The sequence below is a fragment of the Rhinolophus hipposideros genome, assembly GCF_964194185.1.
Source record: "Rhinolophus hipposideros genome assembly, chromosome: 18".
NCBI classification, from domain to species: Eukaryota; Metazoa; Chordata; class Mammalia; order Chiroptera; family Rhinolophidae; genus Rhinolophus; species Rhinolophus hipposideros.
Window position 1 is genome coordinate 37,044,970 of NC_138064.1, and position 22,479 is coordinate 37,067,448.

Genomic DNA, 22,479 nt, shown 5'->3' on the forward strand with positions numbered 1-22,479 from the left:
TACCCAGAACACAACATTAATGCTACTATAAAATCATAATCTCTCTGCAAATGAAACACTTTTCATTCAGTTCCACATGAAGATTGGTTATTACCAAGGAGCATAACTATAAACTACGTATATACCCTCTAGAACAAGCATGTCTCCCAAAAGGCACATAATAATGATTTTCACTTGAAAGAATAATTTTCATGAAAAAATAATTGAGAAGATGAGGAAAGAGAGAGAGGGGTGAGGCGATCTGTTGACTACCTAGCTAACCATCTGCGGATGCTCTCACATTAGGCCTTGCGTAACTGTAACTAGGAAGCATATATACACGAGGTTCCTTACATTCAAATCTATAAATTCTTTTATAGTCAAAATAAACCTTATAACATTAGCATTTTATACACTCAATACCAGAAAACATTCAATGCACATAAAAGTGCTCTTGGTCAAAAGCCACTTTATTTGCTATATCTTTAAATCTATCTGCCCTCCTGTCCTTGGCTTGAGTTATGTGGCGACGTCACCCAACACTCTAAACCCGTGTCTGATGGATCGTTTTTTGCTGTTCTTGTATTGACAGTTACATCCTTATAAATTCATGAAAAATGCTGTTTACACTTTATCATCTTGGATGATTACACTGATTTTCAAACATTTTCAAAGACTTTTCGAGAGAGGTCCATTACAGAAGACATAAACACACATGGTAAAAAACACTGCCTTCTAACTCAGCCCTTCAGTGTGGGCAGCCGAGATGATTTTACACATGGAGATGAAATGGATTTTGTCCACGGATATTACTAGGCTACATCAAATTTAGAAGATACCTTGTTTGCAGATTCCATTCCTCTCAAGAAAAAGGAGAGAAAACGGAAAAACTCAGAAGTACTCTTCACATCAAAGCATTTGGTCAATCCCAACAATTTCTGAGCTCAGGAGGCTAACCTCCAGAGGGAAGCTTTCTTAGAGAATGACGGAGCTGCATTATGACAGCTATCAAAGTCGGGTTTTAAAGAAGGGGCTTTGACATAGAGTTCTTCCTTTTCTATGGATTGAAAAATAGACAGTTGAAGACATCAGATTCTTTCCCGGCCTGCTGTTTGGGTACCATCACAGTCACTGCACACGTGGAGCGTTAGGTTTCTCCCTCTGTGGCCTGGTGAGGTTCCTAGCCCAGCTGGTAGACCCTTCTATCGCTTCGCTTCCAAGTCATGCACAATGACCTGTTGGAACCCAAGCTTCCCACTAATGATAAAAATCCTTAATAAACAGTGTACAAGTTGTTTTGATTCAACCAAGTCATTCATTTCACAGATAAAGGTGGTTACAAAGTTTTGTTAAAGAACAAAACTTTAACCACAAATGGTTAGAGTATTGGCAAGTTGGAAGCCACCAATGCATGAGCAGCCCATGGTCTCGTGTGTCTTTGGTGTACTTGCTTCGTCTCAGCTGGATTGACTGCTGTGGCCTCACAGATCTGCAGGATGGGACTAGCAGATGTGCTCTGCCACTGAAAGGTAACAGCTGCTGTGACAGCTGCGTGGCCCTCAGAAGGAAAGCGGACGGGCTGGGGGCCTCCCAGGAGTCCTGCAGGCAGGCAGGACAGCAGCGGCACCGCTGGACTCCGGCCCCAGCAAGCTGTGGCGCCACAAGTTGTGCTGGGCGTGCCTTCTCTTGTTCATTAGTTACTTAATAAAACTGCCTCCAGGCTATGCACAGTTTCAAGGGATGTCAAAAGTTTTGGACAAACACCAATTATGGAGAGACACAACTGACAGCACATTGCTATATGTACATCATCTGCTTATCATCTTTAAAGACCATTGGATGGAAATCAACGATCTGACTGTGACTCATTGTTTTTAGGCATTTGGCAAAATACACTGTGTGTAACAGCTGCTTTTTTTATTTTAAAAATGTTTACATATGTACAATTGTCCTTGTATGCTGATATAAATATGAAAAGTAAAAATAAAAATAAAAATACATGTTTAAAGTTAGCATATGGGATATTGGCCTCTCAAAGCTTTAAGTCCTGCAGAAAAGTCCTAAATGCCTTAGCCCTGCATGCTAGTTTCTATTATGGGATGTTGTTTCCTTAAATGTGGAAAACAATAAACAGAAGTTTCATGCACAGAGGTTACTGTCTACAGTGAGGATGAGCTTCAGAATGTCAAGTTCTGAATCCACTGTTGTCCCTTAGGAAACTTGCTACATTGGGTCATGTGGGTTAATTTGAGTGATATTTCTACATATACCTGTCATGCAGATTATCCATTAACATACCAGTACCTTTACTGTTCCACGTTATAGTGTAACATTTCAGTAGTTCTTTTCATGGTTCAGTTAAATCCTAAGCCAATGACAAAAAAAAAACAAGGCATCTAGATGTGACGCTTGGCTTCCTCTCCTTTGTGGCATCTCAGTTTTCGTATCATCTGAAGAGCAGATAGATTTGCAGTGATTCCGTGAGGCTGGGTTTCTATAAAAGTTGAAGTAAACAGTTTCGATGTGTCACATGTAAACAGTTGATCTTAAATGGATGTCTCCCAGAGCTGCACAACAGAGAAAAGCAAAATTGCACATTGTAAAAGCAGGAAACACGTACTATGAGCTGTGAAGATGAAAAAGATTTGGTGGTTCCCTCCATACTTACATGCTTGTGGATGAACACTCTTGTGAAGCCTAATACACGGATAAAACTCGTTCTAACGTACAGCTCTCTTTCCTCAAACCTCTGTCTCAACCTTTGTAACAACCACCATCTTTTAATACAAAAAACTTTGACATCCTCATTTAATATTACTCAAAATTTTGAATACATTAAATGTTGTATCTCAGATGAAATGAAACACTTTTTAAAACCGACAGCATTCTTTTCCCCAGGGTGCTGATACAGCCAGCTAAAGCAGTAGTTCTCAACTCAGCTGCACACATTTCAATGATCCGGGGACATTTTAAAAATCCCACTGCCTAGGTAGCACACCAAATCAAAATCTCTCTGGCTGGGACTCAGGCATCAGTATAGTTTAAAAGCCTTTTAGAAAATTCCCTGTACAGCCAGTACTGAGAACCACTGACCTCAGAGCTAAGGCACTTGATGCAATATACCACCATCACCCACTTAAAAAGCACTGCCCTGGGCCTATGACCAGGCTACATATCCTCCAGTTCCATCCTTACCTCCCGAAAATTGTGCTCTCCCAGGAGCTGACACATCAGAGTACAACGATGCCTCCGGGGCGGGATGTCACTTCCTTAATTCCCTCACCTCTTCCCTTCCCTTGCCTCTGCCATCAGTTCTTCACATTCATTCTGCTCGTACCTAATGTCTACAATGTTCAGTAATTGCCTTAATGTTGACGTGATAAATTTGAATGCAACTCAATTCACCAGAGAAGGAAGGCCAATTAAAAAAAAAAGATCAAGATGTTTCCAGACAATAGGATTTCGGTGTAATTATTATAAACATGAACAAAGAAAGCTTAAGTATGACTTAGATTGCATCGAATTTCCATCCAAATTCCTTTACTGGAAATCTGGGCATGTCATTATACACCTAATGAGTTTCTGAGAAAGAAAAAGAAGAAATAGCTAAATGACTGAGTGGATATTTTTATATACGTTCACTCAATATGTTCCCTTCATCTTCACAGAAATCTTGTTCTGAGTGCCCGTGGTGGCTACCTCACAGAATTGAGGTAAAGCAACCTATATTATCTACCTCAGGTAGCTTTCTTTGTCATTTTCATTTAAAAACGACACCCATCTCCTCACCCTTTGAAATTAAGTCTCTCAAGCATGAGGACCTTTGTGTGTGGATGACACCTATTGGTGGAGACAAGGAAAAATGAATGGCTGACAGGGAGTTTGCAGGGGGTCTAAAGGAGCAAAGATCTGGGTGGATGCTCAGATGAGGGTATGGAACAGTAAAGAGCTCAGACTGCAGTGAGCCCAGTTTCCGCATAAATGGTTATAAAGAATAAAGGATAAGTGACAGCTTGCAGAAAAAAGAGGAACAAAGGACTGACGCTGGGAAAACCTGCAGTCACGATTATCCCAGTGAGGAAAAAGGAATAAAGAATTGTCAAGCCATCACTTTTAGGAAAAGCATGACCTTGGCCAGGTCTGGATGGCTGTAACAGAGGGACTGCTGACAGAAAGATCTGCTTGTTCGATTCTCCATAGCCCATAGAGAGCCCAGACATAGGGGCTGCCTCTTCTGCAGGATTCTGCTACATGCTCATGGGAATATTCCACGGTGGATGGAACCAACCAGACCTTTCACACAACTGTCCCAAAGGCTACAGTCTTCATAGTAGTCCTACTCAGCTCAGGAAAGGGGCTATGGTCAGCCATTTCTTCCACGGAGCTATCTTTTTCATGAGTTCTCATGTGGGAAAATCTCCAATAACCTGCATCCTAGCACGACAACAGCTGAGAGAATGTCCCCGACTAGAAAGAGCAGAGCATCAGTGTAGACAATTTATTAGGGGCGTGTTATACTTTGGCAAGTCTCTGGAGAGGGAAGGAATGACAGCACCTTGGACTTCACTATCACATACTCATATCATGAACAACTGGATGCCTATCAACAAGTCTTTTTTTTAAGACCTGAAAGTTGAATGCTGGGAATCTGAGTTATCTTCTTCCGTTCCATCTTTTACCATTTCCCATATTAACATAGAAAGGTAATTTTTTGTATGATTATCAAAACACCACTGATTGTTTTTAAAGTCTTTTTGATTATGATGATCTACTCAGCTTTTCATGAGTGGTGTTTTCTTACTACTCCCAGTTGATGGACTTAAAATTGGAATGATCCATGTGTATCTTGAACCCCATAATTTAAGTTCAGGATCAAAGAGGCTCTGAGATAATGTTCAAAACCAAAAGGCCTAGGAACCCAGGTCCACTAGCACATGAATCTGTCCAGGCTTTTAAAGCTTTATTTTATTTCCTTGCAAAATTATTTCTGAGAAAATCAACACTATAATGTAACTCACCACTACAAAGCCAGGACATCAAAAAAGGTAATTATTCTTCAGTTTTACTTTTCACTTAAGTCTCTGATGCCTGGTCGGCCTCTCTAAACTTGACTATATCTCCAATTTCACATAATGGATCTGTTCTGGGAATGTTGTGAGACTGATTAGAATCTTGATTAAAATGTAAAAGAGGATTTCATATTTAAATGAAACTTCTAGTGAATCATATTTTTATAAAAATGATCAAATCCATATATGCTTTTAAATATAGCTTTTCAAAAATATATAAAATATGAAAAACAGATTTCAAAATCCCTTTTCCAAATTCTACCCCTATCTGCAAGACATTGATCTGATTTTCTGTCACAGGTTCCTACTTCTAAAATCCTATTAGGGGTTATTAGCTGGTGAAAGGTCTAAGCAAATTGGGCATGGAAATGAGCCTCCTTCACTCAATTTCTGGCATTACTAGGTATATTAAACACCTGATAAAGCAAAATATATTCTGTTTTGTCTAGTCCAGATTGTAATATATTAACTACAATAATAATAAAAGATGTAAATATACAGCAATGATTACTATATACCTAATATTTCCAGAATCTATCAATGTGTTGCAGCTACACTAATGTGCAAATATAAATCTGAGCCCCAAAGCCCCAAGAATCCTCTATTTTTCAAATTTAATTTTTTTCATTTGCTATGAAGAAAGAAGGAAAAAGGGTTCTCTCTCTTTTAAAATATGGAATCAAAAACAACAATGACCAAGGATGTGAGCATATGGAAGAAGTTTTCACATACCCTGGCACTTTGTCGGTTCACTTTCTTCTCCTCGTCTGGCAGCGGAGGCATTGGGTAGGGGTATTTTCTGCTGGAGGCAATAGACCCAGTTGATGAAGAAGGAGACTTGGCAGGAGATAAAGTCCTGAGACGTTGAGAACACATGAAATAAATATTATGTGATTGCCTAGTATCTTTTGCAAATATCTCAAAATTGGGTTCAGAACAATTCCTCTGACTTCTACTTTCATAGCCACTACTACAAAGGTTTAGCTATTGGGAGATCTGTCATTCACAACACTGGAATGCTGGCATTTTATCTTCCTAATTTCATAACTGCAACTGATTGTTTAAATGTTAGAACACAGAATTATACTTTTCAACTAGAAAGCCAATAATAAGTTTCCTATAGAATAGATAAAAAGCTAAAATGGAGAAGGGATACAATTATTCTAAGAGCTCATAATGGTAAATTAAGTGTACAACACATCAACATTCTGCCTTATTTTTACCACTTAACGTAAACGATGTTTTTAGCACAGTTACTCCCACCATATTTTTAAGGTCCAAAAATACAATACAATTGATACATTTATTAGTTGCTAAGTCACACAGAAGTCATGCATTCAGAGGCCAGTGTGTTAGTTGTGAAAGAACAAAGGCAAATACAGAGGTTTTAATAAGAAATTAGTAAACATGCAAGCAGTAACGAGTGCAGAGTTTCAGCCAAACAGAGTCTGATGAGAACATACAAAAATGGTCTGATTAGTCCCTACAATCACTATTTCTGTACAGGGGAGGATTCTAAGCCATAGAAGCAGAGTAATACCCTAACTCACGTAGGGTACACTTGTCAATAAAGCCGCTACACTTTATTGACTGGAATTTTACGAAAACTAAAACAAAACACCTTTCCTATTTGGATAGGTTCTCTAGGAGATATTCCATACAAAAGATCTGCTGTGTAAGCTTTTGGTGTATCATGCTGTCCTTGTTTGATTCTGCACGTGCAGTGGTAATATTTGTGACTGAGCTGAGCACACTGGAAGAGCCCAGTCTTTGTCATCTTGCCTTTTAAGTGAAAAGAACACCTGAGAGTGAAAAGTGGCAACTTACACCGTATCAATGGAAACTAAACGTAATAATTTGGCAGTAGCTATCATTCACAAATGTTACCACTACTACACATCTGTGACTCCTCAGTACCTGGTGCAAGGTGGTAAGGACCCCTATCGCTGAACTGGTTCCACTGCCACGTTAGATCACAAGTACTTCTTTCAGTAGGGGTGCACCTGCGTCCTGTGAGTGACGGACTCAGCCCGGGAGTAAGGTGGTGGGGTAACACTGGGTAGGGGAAGATCACAACCTACGTTGCACACAACAGCATAAGGGGCTCTTTTGTTTTCCCCCTTATTTTAAATTTTAGTTCTCATCCATTTCTTATCCTTTGCTCTGCTTCTGCAGTCATTTCCAAATCAGTTTCTATTTTGTGGACCCTGAATTCAAGCTAATGTTTTAAAATAATTTTTCCTACAAACCCTGAGATAGAATGAACATTCTTGCTCAATTTTAAGAGTCAAGAGTGGTTCAGTTTACTTAATTTTAACCTGTAATTCTTAATGTTTCCTCTGTTTTGGGGAAATGTCCAAGACCATTCCCTAATGTGAACTGTTAGACTATTTCAGCTGTTTGACTTCTGTGTCCCTGCTCTTCACCGCGGGGCAGATGGGTGGAAGTAAGACTACTAGTACTTCAAATCCTCTATGCACTGTTAAAGCAATATACTACTGCACTTTGTTCTAATTCAAAACTTAAGGATTTGTTAAATAGGACTATGATCTTCAGCAAACGAATTCAGTACATGTAGAATGAGGACAAACTTTTGTATTTCGATATTTAAATACATCTTTCTAAAACAAGGGATATTAATCTGGGTCTGGATTGTTAGCCTAATTGCTACTGTTAAGTTATCCAAATTCAAGAAAGCTAATTAGGTACACAAATAACTAAATTTCAGTTACTTTAGGGGATCATGCAAAACAAGTTTAATTTGCTGCAATATGTATGTTCATAGCATGAGCTGTTAGCTTATGGCTTCAAAGTCATGCCAGCCATTCACTTGGCCATGAGTCCAAATAAGCAGCTTTGTACGTGTACAAGGCCATCCCAGTGAGGGGTGCTGAAAGTCCAGTCTTCCTCTCAAATATCTTTCCATGACCAAAGCCAATCATGAGTTAAAACAAAACAGAAGGTATTCTCTAGAACCCCAAAGAAATTGCCCATACACCGCTTCTGACATAAACATGCCAATTAACTGACACTTTAGACCCTGAGGGGAAGAAAAACCAAGCAGGACAGCTTTAGTCAGGTGATAGGCTTGGGGTCCTGGAGGCTGGGTGGAGTGTGACAGCATAAAGGGGATTGGTTTGGGGGCATGGAGGGCGCCAGAGCAGAAGTCAGAATAGGAGAACAAGGCAGGGGATATCAGTTTAGGGAAAACAACCAACTCAACGTTTCTCACAAATGTCTAAGAAAGACATTTCTTCAAAACCACCTCCAGGCTCTTTTCTCACCCTGGCTACTTGCCTGATGGTTCCAGTGTGGCTTTCACTGAAAACCAGGCACCAGCCCAGCTCATTCACTTACAAAGTAATCTTTGGGCAAATGCTAACCATTATCATCACTGCGTTTTAAAAAACCATAATAACCATAGTGGGTGCCATTTAGAATTACACAATAAAGTACATTTGTGTGCCAATGGATGGTGGTGTATCTTGGGGCTACAACAGACTTTCTGGGCTGGCCTTTAATAGATATGCCTGTAAGGCCAGTCTCAGCTCAGTTCTGCCCCCACCCTCCTCCTACCTCCCAGAACAGTCTAAAACCAGGCCAGTCACACACGGGACACAGATCCACCTCTTATTCACTTGGCTGTGTTCATATGCAAATTCTATAGTAGCCTAATTCAGAAGGAATTATAAAGTCTCCTAGGATAGGATGTAAGTAAATATCCACCCTGTTATCTTTAAATAGTTACCCTGAAATGAAAAGGGAACAGTTTTTGCCCAGCTAGAGTCAGGCTCGTAATTCTGGCTCTGACACTTACTAGCTGTGCTACCTTGAGTTACTCTTTGTGCCTCAGTTTCCTCCATCCATAATAAGGGAATAGGAATGCCTACATCTCATGATGTTGTGAGAAATAAAGCTACACAGCAGGCACACTTATTAATAGTTTCTTTTTAGTTACTACATTTTCCATAAGGCCATGGAAATAGACTCAAAAACCACTGATGAAGGGAGTGATCAACTGGATAATGCCCAAAACTAAGGATACCTCTTATCAAGAGCTTGTAAAGCACTGTACCCAGTGGAACTGCCCCCAGGATCTAGGTGTGGGGAGATTATGCTCTTGCCCTGACCTCACCTGCTCCCTCTCAATGTTCTGAATATTTGCGGACAATTGGAGCAACCACTGTCATGAGAACTGGGTAAGCGACCCCGACTGGGGCACTCTGATCACTCAGTCTTTTGGCATCTGCTTTGCTCTTCGTAGTGACACGGATGCTGTTATTTTAAATGTTGAGCTGTATTCTGGACCAGTTTGCTACAGTCACAAAGTCCCCATTGCATATTGATAAGGATGCCACAAACCCCACACCACAAGGTGACTAATAAAATGACCCTTGGCCTCACTGGTGGTGCTGGCAGGAGATGTAATCCTGAATGACCTGGCAGCTGATGAAGCCGACCCGAGCATAAGCACAGGGTTGGCAAACATAAGGCCAGGTGTGGATGCGCTTTGGGCCTCCTATGTGAGGCCTGCCTTGGATAGAGAGTGGATAAAATTCTCTCTGTTGCATTAGAATCATTGTGTTAAAAGCCCTGGGGTGTCTCAAATATTCACCACTTCAACCAAAATTCTGCGTTGATTTTCAAGTCTGACAAGCATAACCCTTAACTCCCAAAATGACAGATAACTTATAACCCTCCACTGAATTATATCTAGCCTTTAAACAGTAATATGGATATTTAATAATGAATTCTTAATGTGACTAGCCACTGTAGGAACCCACACCTCATATTAAAAGAAGAGATAAAGGAACCCTCTAAAATTGCCCTTGCAGCTTTGCACGTGCAACCGGGGGTGCTAAAGCATTTCCCCATCCAAATTGCGCTTAGTCATGTAGCTTCTGGGCAGACCTGGGTGCTGATTTTAAGAAATGTGAACTCTTCTCTGGGAGCCACATAAACTACTCAGCTCACCCAGGGGAGGTGAATCAACTCTTCCAGGGTACCATTTCCCAAATTGCTGCTGCAAAAATGCTAAGTCCATTTAGGTATAAAAGCCCTAACCCTTGTGGGATCAAAGTCATTCTGTTTTGGTTCCATGGTGGATACAAATTACAATCTGCCCACAAGCCTGAGAAAGACAGAAAAGAGAAATAGGACTGCAGGTGAGCCAAGATTCCAAATAACATTCAAAACCATCTTACCTGTCTTCCTGACGTTGGCCATCTTGGGAGCTACAGGTGAGGGTGGGATGTTTGAATGTGAGTGTATGTGTATGAGGTTCAGTGGAGAAGTGGTAGAAGCAAAGGGACAGGGCAGGAGGGAAAGGAGGGGTATAAAAGCAGGATATATTTTTGTGAGCAGGCAGGGGTTATGCTTTCCTTGGAGCATATGCAAATGTATGGATCAAATTAAAATGAAGGTAGGTCTAATCATTTTCTCAAACTATACACGTCTAAACTAAATGGTACACAGGAAGAGAAAGTCCACCTTATATGGGTGCTGAGAGTTAAATACACATATCCATTTTTATATCTGTTAAATATTGACCCAAGTCATGGTAATAAATAATCTGAAAGCCTTACTGTTGTTATCTTCAGAAGAGGTAGCATTGAGTATGTTTCTTCTTTACATTAATTGTCACAAAGTAGTCAGATATAAAGTGGACATTTATTGCTAGGAAATCACACTGACATTATAAAGAGTAAAAACAAAAAAAATGCCACTAAGAGCTCTTGGAAATTCTCTCTGACCTCTAATGTTACACAGAGCTATAGTGAATTGAGAAAATTTGCTAGTTTCTAAAATACACAGATACCCTGTCTGCTTTTTTTTTTTTTTAATCAGGAACATGTTCCCAATCTGCTTCCTGTTCTATTTGAAGTGTTAGACAATGACATTTTTATTGCAATAATAAATTCCTTAGATGCTTTGTTGAAAATCTATACAACACTTGTCAGCGCAGCCCTTCTCTGGTAGAAAATGGTTGTGCTGAACAATAAAAACTAAACTCATTCCATACATTTTCATGTGGCCAATATTCTCTCAATAATTTTCAAGCTACATTAAATCATTGTTTTTATTCAAAGTAAAATTCTACTACGTTGCATTTAGTCGCTTCTCATGTTTTTCCCTTGAGTTTTCGTATGCACTATGCACTCTTAAGGCAGTAAGTAGGAAAAATGCACTATGGAACCGCTAAATTCTAGAAATTAAATGGCTCAGGTTAATAGTGCTTCTTTATTAGTGAAAAGTATGTTTCATGCCCACAGAACACTACACAGCATAAAATGAAGAGAAAGCTACTAAAAAGCTCAAGGTGGTGATAGGGACATGCACTAAATGGCAACCCTTTCAAATGGCTTCATTTGAAACATTCAGAAAAGAACTAGACTTGCTCACGAAGCCAAAAACAGAGATCAAAAGGCAGCAAAGAAACAAGGACCCTTTTCCACCTCTGGGAACTTGTATTGAAAGATACAAGATAGAGAGCCAGTCACACTCCAGTATTTGTATGTGCTGGGAGAGTTTGAAAAGGATATAAAATTATTTATAAAATACCTAAAGTATGGTCCTTCAGTGTTTTTATTCACATCTTCTACCCACTTAGCTACATTATAGTCTCTTTTGAACCATGGGTTTAAATACCTGCAGAAAGCAATGGAAGGAACAAAGAAAGCAGAAGATAGAAAATCTGAAAACACACAGCACAAGCTCAGCAAGGATGTTCTTCACCCTCCAAATGCAAGTGACTATGGCAACCAAACCAGGATGGATGTTGACTGATTACGAGGCAATCTGTAAAATCACCTCAGAATCAACTCAGCTGCAACAAGGCTCAAGGCATTCTAGAATGCACTCCACATTTCAGGAAAGCTTTCCCAGTGGTTTCCCGAAGTGACTCAGAAGCTCTCTTTCAATCACAGTCACATCAGCAGTCCCCTTCACCCACCTCCAGTGGCATTTTCCAGGCCACCTCTCATTTGGCTCCTTGTTTTTCAAATGATAATGATACTTTCTGAGAATATTCGGATGGCTGCAATTCCAACCTGGTGTTTGGGCATATAACACCCCAAGAACAATTAAACAGAAAGACTTTCCATGGACTCGGTCTTTCTCCTGATAGAGGATCCCAAACTGGAATTAACAAGAAAGGTACTCCAATTGGCTCTAAAAGGAGCAGGAAAGGTCCCACTCTTCTCATCCTGGAGCCCCAGTACACACTAAGTGTGGTCCAAACAGGCCTCCATAATCTTGAAGCAGGGTTTAATAATTTAGGCGCAGATGCAATGTGCCTCCTCCTCTTTGTGGACCCCAGACTAAAGTGTTCCTGTTTCCATTAGGAAATGGCCCTCAGAAGTTGCCTTCTGAGTGTCTCATCAACAAGCCAGTAACGGCCAGTGCATAATAATGACCTTCTTTAGCATCTCCCTGATGGGCAAAGTCTCCATCAGAATTAATGCACAAAGGAAAATGTTAAAGGTATTAAAATTCGGGAGTACAAGTTTTGTGGTTTCTTTGCCAATTTCCTTCAATTTTTTTTACCCTGGGAGCCAAGCAAAAGCATATCCCCTTAGAATCTGCCCTTGTAAAACAAATATAGATTCAACAACTTTAGCCCTGGAAGAATTTGGAGATTTTACTGTATTTTCTCATTTATAAAATAACTTCTAGAGACATTATAGACAATGAAGATCTAGACCATATAAAATTTTAAAGTTATTTGGAAACAAACCAGGGGAAATTATAAAATACACTATTTGTTTGTGGTGAAGCCTTGCTTCTTTCCTTCATATTTAGTTTTAGTTTATAAACACACTTAAGACTACATTTCCATAGTTATATAAACAAATTTGATTATTTTTCCATAGTCCATTCCCTCATTTTTACCTATAATCAATATACACCACAGAATAAGTTTATGAAGTTCCCTCCTCAGAAAAGGGTTGGAGGCATTTTCTGCTTAGAAGACCATTTTTGTTAAAATAGTGTCTCCTGACTCAGGAACAACTCACACTAGTTTTGCCTTTAGCCACAATTATTGCCAACTTGTGCTTTTCACAGAGATAGCCAAGAAAAGGTTGCATAAAGATTTCCACTGAGACTCTGAACACAAAGAAAAAGTCAAAAAAGCAAGTGCAGCCACAGATGAGAGCTAGTGAATGCTCTGGCCTGGGAAAAACCGTAGAAAAAGCCCATGCAGTTGTTATCAGGTGAAACATAGCCACACAGCAAACTGAATCACCCACAGGCAGTTGGCCACTTCAGGGAGGAAACATGTATTCCTTTCACTGACAATCTTAGAAGCTCAAAGGACTGGTGCCACGGCCGTTCCGTGACACCTATGGCTACATGGCTTGACTTGCACGTGATGGACCTTTTCCGCCGTCTCAGGGAGCATCTCAGAAGGCTGTGATCACTTCACTAGAGGTCACTGAAGAGAGCTCTCAATTGTTGTTCCTTCTGGGGATCTGCCCATGAAAGTGTCTTCACAATGGGCTTCCTAATATTATAGCTCTAGGTCGTGGTGGCTGGAGTGATGGGACTTGGACAAATTGCTATAAACCTGCCTATGTGGCTTGACTTGGCTTGTAGCGCAACATGCAAAAAAATGCATTAGACAGGATAGGAGAGCTCTTTGTGTTCTCCAGGATGGAAAGGCAGAGGAAAATTAGCTGGTGCTGGCTGGACCAGAACCACCTCTGAACAGACGTTGGGGGTCAGTCAGAGATCAAAAGAGCCTGTTCTCAGCCAAGGAAGGGACTTGGAGGGAGATTAAGTGGCAGCCCAGAATGAAGGGGCAGGTGGAGACTGACCTGTGATCCAGACTCCCTGTCTGGGGGCTGTCAGAGCCCCCTGGGCTTATGCCTTGGGATGGGACTGTCTGGGCGAGGGAGTGCCCAGGCTCAGGTGCTTGGGGCTCCCTCCTGTAAAAAGACAATATATAATACAAAGTCTAAGCCAAAAACTTTTTTTACATCATGTACAACAGAGAGGAAGATGCAAAGGCTTTGAGTGGAAAAACAATACATTGAACAAGGACATTTTATGTTGTTAATGAGCAGAGTATGCATTTGTGGTGCATTTTTTAATTCATGTCCCCATGTTTCATCATCCTTTGGGATGATGACATACTAAAAGGAATGTTAAAATAATGGACCTGGTAATACCTCTTAATCTAAAAAATAGAAAAGATATGTTTCTCCGTGGTCATTCTGCTCCTCACAAAGTCACGCAGTAGATGTTGTTATATTAGAAGCAAAGGGGATTGACAAATATGGAATCTATAAAAACTCTATTAACATAATTCTTGATATGCTGTGTATTAGTATTCCTTTCTAATTTTCTTTTTTCTAAAGAAAAAAATAGATATATAGTGTGCCCGTACAACAAAGTGTGTGAGAATGGGAGACGGTGGTCAGCTTCACAGATTTCGCTCCACGTAGGTAACATGAGTCATGTAAAATGTGAAATCTGAAAAGTCTGAAAAATCTGAGGAAGTCGTTAATATTTCTTCTTCACAAAGATGATTCACTTATGATGTCTTGCTAAATATTATAAATATATAACCTAGTTATCTCACAGGCAAGATTTCTCAAGGGCTATTTGTAGTATCACAATATTGAACACAAAAGTGGGAATTTTACAGAAAATTTTTTAAAAATAAGTGATTAGGAAATATTGTTATGAGTTTTGCTAAACACTAAATATTCTTTGGGTCCTAAACTCATAGCTTTAATATAATGTTGGATCTTTTTTTTTTTCCCTTTCAGTTAGGGTTTTTCAAAGCCTTGCTTGTTATAGGAAATACTGTTAGAATACTAAACAGTACACAAAGGAAGTTCTGAAGAACATTTTGCAGTTTTTCCTGTACTCTTGTGAGCAACCAAGATAAGCTTAAGGAGCTCTCACCAGGTGACCTCATGCAAAACAAATCAAACAACATTCCAAGAAGAGTTTATCCACAGTGAGTCCTAAAGCATCCAAGTGCTTTGGGAATGTATAAGATAAACTCTAACAGATTAGTTATTCATGATGGAGTCCTATGATGCCATTCTGGACCATGCAATGGTGTCACCTGTACCTATCTATTGTTTCTACAGTAAAATATCCTCTAGTAAACTTTGACCAGCCACTTACAATACCATCAGCAGGAAGGTCCAAATTTCAGGGCAATGTTATTGTCCTGGACTGAAAAAAGGCAGGGTATGTGATGGAAAAGCTAACATAAGTCTCTGACAAGCAGTTAACAAATATCTGCTATTCTGATTTCTTAAGTATTAAGGCATAAAGAAGCAATAGAGATCCTGGGAATAATAGCTAGCACTAGTGAGACATCAGTAAAAAAACAAACAAACAAACAAAAATTAGGTGGGTTAAAAAAGTATGGTTATTTTAAACCAGGTGGCAAGGTCCACAAGGATCGCAAAGGATATGTTTTATTCCGTGATGGGAGATAAAGGTCTGAGGAAGCTTGGTTTCGCTTATACTTTACTAAGTGGAAAAACAAATTTTTTTATAAAGTGCATGGTGTTTACCTTATTATAAAGGACTTAAATCCCCAGTTAAAGAAAAACAAAATGTGTGGCTATTATCCAAAACGAATAGCGTTGCATTTAGTGACAATGATTCCATTAAAGAGCAAGTTTAAATAAATGCCCTTTTAAAAATGTCCTCAGAAGGAAAATTTAAAAGGGAAACTAATTCCATTAGTCTGAGAGAATGCTTAGAGTGCAGCCATGAAGTCCCCGGAGCAGTGGTTTCTATTGTGAGCAGTATCATGCTCTAGTACAGTGGGAATTTCCCCCTGATGCTTCTAGGCTGTGTCAATATTGGGGAAAGGAAGGGTGACCCCTCTGAAATGGCTGGACCCCGGGTGATGAGAAGAAAGGAATGTTATCATAATTTCCTTGAAACGGAACCAAGACACCACAATGGCAGGTTACTGGAGGAAAAAGCCTGCAGTGAGGGTGAGACCCCCACTATCAGTGAATATTGGTATGGGCACAGTTGCGGAGAAGCCTATGTAAAAGAGAAAAGCCATGGTTAATTTTAAATGGCAAAAAGGAATTAAGAAGACAAAACCAAGACCAGAGGTATAGTTTACAGTTCTTTGATGAGCTGGTTAATTATCTTTTCAAACTAACTGCATAGGACCTTGGAATGCCTTTTTCCATTAGAAGTTCAGACTTACTCAGTTGAATTAGACCGAGGTCTAAATCTTTTGCCTCTGATTTTCTTTCTGTTGCCTCCCAGGTTACCTGAAAAAGATGGTATATAGATCAATTTGAATATAAACAAATAATTGCCACATGCTTAATTACATGGTATTTCAAGTGGGTATAATTCACCACCAGCACCATCCAGACCAGGGTGTTATAGCTCTGTATAGTTCTCAATGTGTCTAGCGCACTGGTGCTACCAAATCCCATCATTTCCCATCCAAGAAAAAAGAACTGGACTCATAATAAATGCCCTCTTCTCTATTAGGAGAAGAGCTAAATTACTTACATAAAAGAACAAGCCTTTACAACCAGAGACCACAGACAACAGAATTTGGGTTATGTGGGCAGATGAGTTCAAAATGCCACCCTCTACCTTGCCAAGAGTTACTTCGAGGTCGCCCATTTTCACAGATATCTGAAATATGTTTTGTGTCTGGGATCCTTTCACTCCAAGAATGAGAGAGTCCATTTGACCTGAAATTGAAAACGTGTATCTATTGTTCAAAAATATAATCAAATGAATATTTTGACATCAGTAAGCAAAATTTCTAAGCATTGCTGTGCATTAAATAAACCAAGAAAGAAAAAAATCTGAAATGAAAGAATGAAGAGAACATGAAAGTCTTCATGAAGAAGGCAGAATTACACAACATTCAATTTAAGAAAAGTCAAATACAATGGAACCCCATTACAATCATTTATAATTGAAAAGTATGAAGATACAATGCAAGCCAATTATACTCCCTAGAACACAACAACTACATATAGCAAATAACAAGATATTTCAGGTATATAACCTGAGCAGCAGCTATAATGGGGTCCCACCATAGATGTTTCTTAATTGTAAAGCAATGGTTTCCATTCAAATATTATGAGAACGTGGACTTCCAAGAGATTTCATTAGATTTGCTCTATTAAACTTGGCTAACCTTTATCAGAATAATATTTTGGTTTCCTTAAACAATAAAATTATTTTCTGAGAATTGGCATTTTCTCCACAAATATGACCCCCAAAATGTAGTACTGTTAGTTATTTGTCCAATAACTGAACTGAATGAGATGTTTATCGTGGAAGTGTGTCTCACAAAGCCCATGGACCATTAAGCCCTTCTGCTATTTGTGTCCTGCCATCTCTAAATGAATTGTCTACAAGAAGCAAAGTTTACACACCTACCTTATACCACATAAGAAAAGTATTTTAACAAACTACATATACTTAGAAGGAGTCACATAATTTGATACATTCTTTAACTGCTTAAAAGTTGTAACCCATTGAGATTTTGCTGAAATCTGGGAATTATTCAAATATTTTTTTGCTCTCCTTGAAGTACTTTAGAAAATAGCGCTATACTTAAAATCTTTTCCACATATCATTCCAGTTAATTGCTAATAATATCTGTTTTAAAAAGAAACTTCTACTAATGAATGAAAATAAATGGAACTCAGCACAATTATTATATATTAATTCCCTAGATTAGAACTTTTTCAACATCATTTGCTAATTATAGGATGATTCCTATTTGTACAAAAGGAAAACAGAAATTTTGCTGGAATCCATTGATTTCTCCACTTATTTACCATGTTATTTAATTTAATATGAAAAATTTGACCAAGAAAATATTTATATATTAAGAGAATTAAGTAAATCGTATTCTTAGCCAAAAAAACCCAATAAATTAAAAGAATAAAATTTTTCAAATATCCTTCCATAGAATTGTATTCCTTATGCAAAAACTAATATTTTTACTTTTGCTTTAAGCACTGTTTTCTGAGTAAAAACACTTTCATGCTTAAGACAATATCACCAAGGTAGAGTTCCCAGATCTCGCTAATTCCTTCTATTCTCCTTCCTGATTGTTTATAAACAGTGACATTCACTGCAGCATTTTTACAGATGATTCACTCTATTTAGAACTCTAGGAGAAATCATGTTTGTTCTCAATAAACTAGCAATTTTCCTTTCAATCTAGAAAGTAATTACTGTGCCCAAAGTAATGTTCAGGGCTATCAAATCTTTTTTTGCTATACATTATACCCCTCCCAACAATTTTAAAGAAACTCTTCTACAGGAATACTTTAGCTTACTTCAATGTGAATGTAGGTCTCATTTCTTAACATTCCAACTATTTGTTTCTTCTATCGATTTACTTTATTAAGCAATTATAAAGCATGCAGAATTTCAAATGGTCATATACAACTTAAGATCCTGGAGCAAGAATATAGCATCAAAGCTTAAGATATAAGACATATACATAATATCTGAACCCCACCCACACTATTATAAGACTCGCAAACATTAAACACACTTAAATTAATTTGGCAACCAAATTCTAAGTTATAAAGTCTAAAAACAATCATTCCAGGAATAAAAGGCAAAATCATAATATTCAAATATATGATTCACAGAGAAGCGATCTTTTTTTCACAGCAAGCTTAGCTTTGATATATTTAAAATTCAAAAATAATCAACATAACATTCATATTACCAATTTATTTTAACAAATGCTTGTATTGAAGCATGACAGTAACCTTTTTCTTTGACTACCAAACATGACATAAAGCTCACCATTTAAAATATGATAAAATACTAGATATAGTTTCTTAAGTCATTTATGAGCAAGATTGAAACACCCTAGGGTTTCTATCAAGATTTAAAGTTATTATTTGTTTAGTTTTGTTTTGTTTGGATTTCTGGCCTGATTTTATTAAACAAGTGGTTCTGAGCATATGGCATTTTGAAATAGAGTAATCAAAGAACAAAGGATACTACTTTTTTAACATTCAAGAAAGAAGGAAGAAGTAATCAAACCTGCTGCAAAATAATGAAATGTTCTGACTAATGGAATAATGTGTGATGGAACAGGTAGAAATCTGAAAATGCGACAGAAAAGCAGACCTCTTCTTAGAACTAGATGCTGAGTTTGTGCTGACTCCAGGAGGAATGTCGCTATAAAAAGAGTCACCATCTCCAGGCTTTTTTACATAATCTCCCTGGGGTAACTGTCTAAGGCATAATAAACATTTCAGAGTCAGAAAACAAGACACACACATGAACACAGACATATACAAATATTATTTTAGGAAAAAAGAGGTAGGGATAATGATCTATATGAATCAAACCTATAACCACACGTAAGCTTATTAATAAATGTGACAAGTTAAAGTCATTCTAACTGTAGAGATCAGAAATGCAATCACTGAAGTCTTTACAGTCTGGGTGAATAAAGCCTTGCTTCAAGGGAAAAATCTAGAAATATGAGATATTTCATTGTAACTTCATTATACTTGGAGATGTTAACGGCAGTTTTGTCTTTTAAAGAAAAAAACACCCAAAAAACGGTGCTGAAGGAGACGTGTTGGGACAGACAATCCTTGCCCAGAAAGGCATAATTTTTTTTTCACCATGGTGAATAAATTATTCATGATATCCAAACATTATGTAATGTAACCTTGATTGGTCTTAAAAAAACTGATTGATTTCTAAATTTTGTTCTATAATTCAATCCAAATAAATTTTTATTAGAGTTCTCCACTCAATTTGGAATTTCAATCTTCATTTATCAGAAATACGAAGAAATTCAAAAAGATTCAAAGGTGAGTCAAAAACATAATCATCTAATTGTGCAGTGTAATATGTAAAGGAATATAATTTAGCACGAAGAAGATAAGGTTGAAAAAAATAACAGAATTCTTGTTGAGACTATACAAGGATATTTATAGGTAGTTGGTGGGTGGCCTGGATTCTCTATCTCCACTGTAGAAGGGGTTCAACAAGGGAAAATCTGTTTAATCTGTTCTGTTACTGGCTCTACTTGCTCCGATTTTGAATTACCTAAGATTGGAAGAGGTTTTTATTATTTTTCCTAAAGAAAGGGTAGAAAACTTTAGATCGGACCACCTACTCAGCACTCCTTCTTCAATAGCAAATCTGGTCATTTGCCAAGGCACGGCTCCCAAGCAGCCAACTGAATCTCAAACTTGATTCGGTTCCATCAGTACTATTGTTGGAGATGACACAAACTAGTGCTGGATGGAGAATTTTAAACAGAGCTGTACTTAAATAGGTCTCCAACAAAGGTACACATTTGCTAACTCCTTTTCCCATTTGGTTTTTCTTTAGTTATCAAATCACCTTCTCTTTACCTGGTTCTGGCACTCAGGAATTTACCAAAGCATCACTTAGCTGACAGCACAGGCTTAACTGGACCCCCTCTCACAACGGATAAGACCCAGTATTTTTTTTTAACTGAGTACATTTTACCACTCTTTCAAAGTAACTGAAGTACACTGTCGTCTTGTATACAGTGCACAAACATCATAAATTCTAAACATAGCAACTGTGGGCTTCAGTTAGAGAGTTGGAAGAGAGTTTAAGTTCAATGAATTCCTTGGGCACAGCCTTGTTTTTGTCATCCCAGGGGATTAGATTCTTACCTATCTCTATTATGAAGTCTTCAAAATACAGAAACTACTCTGCATTCTGCTTAAAATTCTACAAGGAATATGTGTAACTTTCTTCACATCATAAATGCATAAAAATGTTAATGATTATTCATTTTGTTAAAGATTTCAAGAATAATATTCAATATTCACCATCCAGAAATTTACCCTTTTTCCGATATCGATTACATATTATAACAAACCTATTTATTTACTCTCGTTTTACCTTTAGTAAAGATAGAGAATATCAGGTCCCCATGATCAAGAAAATAACATTTCATCATTTCCTATAAATGATTATAAATGACCAACTAAATGATCTCTTTAAACTTTTTTAAATAGAATTTATTTTTCTAGTCTTTATTGCTATTTTCTGAAATGTTGCTGGTTTCATAGAATTTTGGAATCTAGAAGTAACTACATTAGGTGGCCTGACAAGTGTTAAGATTTATAATGGGAAAATGTCCCATATTATATGTAAATATCTTAGATATATGTGTGAATTTTTTATTAAATAATGACCAAAAGAAAAGAAAATCTTATTTAACTAAATTATTTTTCCTCAGAAAGGATCCCTGTTAGGAAGGAAGTCTGATCTTTCCTAAAAGGGTCCACTGAACCAAACATTTAACTTAATAATTCTGTACATATTCAACATGTGAATATAATGAAAAAATTTAAGTCTTAACCTTAATGCTGAAGGAGGCATTTCTCCAGTGCTTTGTTGGTGTCTGGGTTGTCTATTATTGAAATTGTTACTTTACTGTTTTAAGAAATATTGTGTAATGTGTACCAAGTCACACTGACAGATATATGACTATCACTGAAATAATAGTAATATAAAAACAAACTAAGGAAGGTTGAGAGAAAAAAAAGGAGGGAGGTTCACAAGCAGAAAATAAAGTGGCTAAAGCAGGTGAGAGAGAAAAGAAATGGGGAAGATTTATGCTTAAGTTACAGATCAGTAAGAAATGATCTAATTGTTTATTCTATTTCACATTAATCATAATGATGTGTTCATTTCAGACAAAGGAAGAGACTACTTCAGTTGAATACATGTGTTTTATAAATCCAAGTTCAATTAATGTTTTCTTATTCTATTGCTATTTGCAAGACTGCTTGAAAACTAAAACTCAAACTTGTAATTCTTGTTACAAAACATATAGCTGCAAAGTCCTAGAACAATTATGCTAAAATTTAAACAATAGCATCAACTGTAAAATTATGGAGGTCATCTTTCGTGAAGATTTGAAAGAAAAGGCTCTATAGTCATCCTTCTAACTACATGATGTATAAGAACTCTCCATGGCTCCTAGCTTCCCGGTTCTACCCTTCAGAATATGACACGGCCAGATTTAAAGTGATATTCAGGTATGGGGTTCGGCCTCCACTCCTTCTAACTTTCATTAAACAATTTGTAAACAAAACCAAAAAAAATCGGTTTACTTCTTATTTTTTCATCAGGCCCACAATGAAACTTATCAGACATTCCTTCATATAGCAAAAACACTGAGGACATGTTCTCTGGAGGAAAAATTTACCAGGTTATCCAGCATTACTTGCTTTATCAGCATGACTTCTCCATAATTTGAACATTATGCCCAATTTGGCATTTCAGAGCCATTATGTTATTAATGTGAATCTAAAAACTGGCTACCTATTTACTATGTTCTTGCATTTAGTGTCAAAGCAAACTTTTATGTTCACCATTCTTTCCAGCTTAACCAGTATGTGTGGGTCTCACTTATGACGATGAATGCTGCCTT

The 22,479-nt window shown here is 37.8% G+C and overlaps 1 protein-coding gene across 22 annotated transcripts in view; it reads right to left on the minus strand.

Moving 5' to 3' along the window:
* Positions 1 to 435: 435 nt before the first annotated feature.
* ADAM22 (ADAM metallopeptidase domain 22) overlaps positions 436 to 22,479 on the minus strand; it is a 238,272-nt gene continuing 216,228 nt past the window's right edge. For 2 of the 22 annotated variants that reach the window (XM_081079330.1, XM_081079335.1), the window contains exons 27-33: positions 19,083 to 19,277; positions 16,647 to 16,747; positions 16,243 to 16,309; positions 13,865 to 13,975; positions 11,610 to 11,696; positions 5,781 to 5,904; positions 1,883 to 2,546 (exon numbers count right to left, since the gene is read on the minus strand). In XM_081079330.1, the coding sequence (XP_080935456.1) occupies positions 2,526 to 2,546; positions 5,781 to 5,904; positions 11,610 to 11,696; positions 13,865 to 13,975; positions 16,243 to 16,309; positions 16,647 to 16,747; positions 19,083 to 19,277 (706 nt within the window). In that variant the 3' untranslated portion in view covers positions 1,883 to 2,525. Of the gene's footprint in view, positions 2,547 to 5,780; positions 5,905 to 10,252; positions 10,283 to 11,609; positions 11,697 to 13,864; positions 13,976 to 14,818; positions 16,071 to 16,242; positions 16,310 to 16,646; positions 16,768 to 19,082; positions 19,278 to 22,479 lie in introns of those variants that run through there. The other 20 variants (XM_081079339.1, XM_081079340.1, XM_081079324.1 and 17 more) reach the window with 16 other exon arrangements.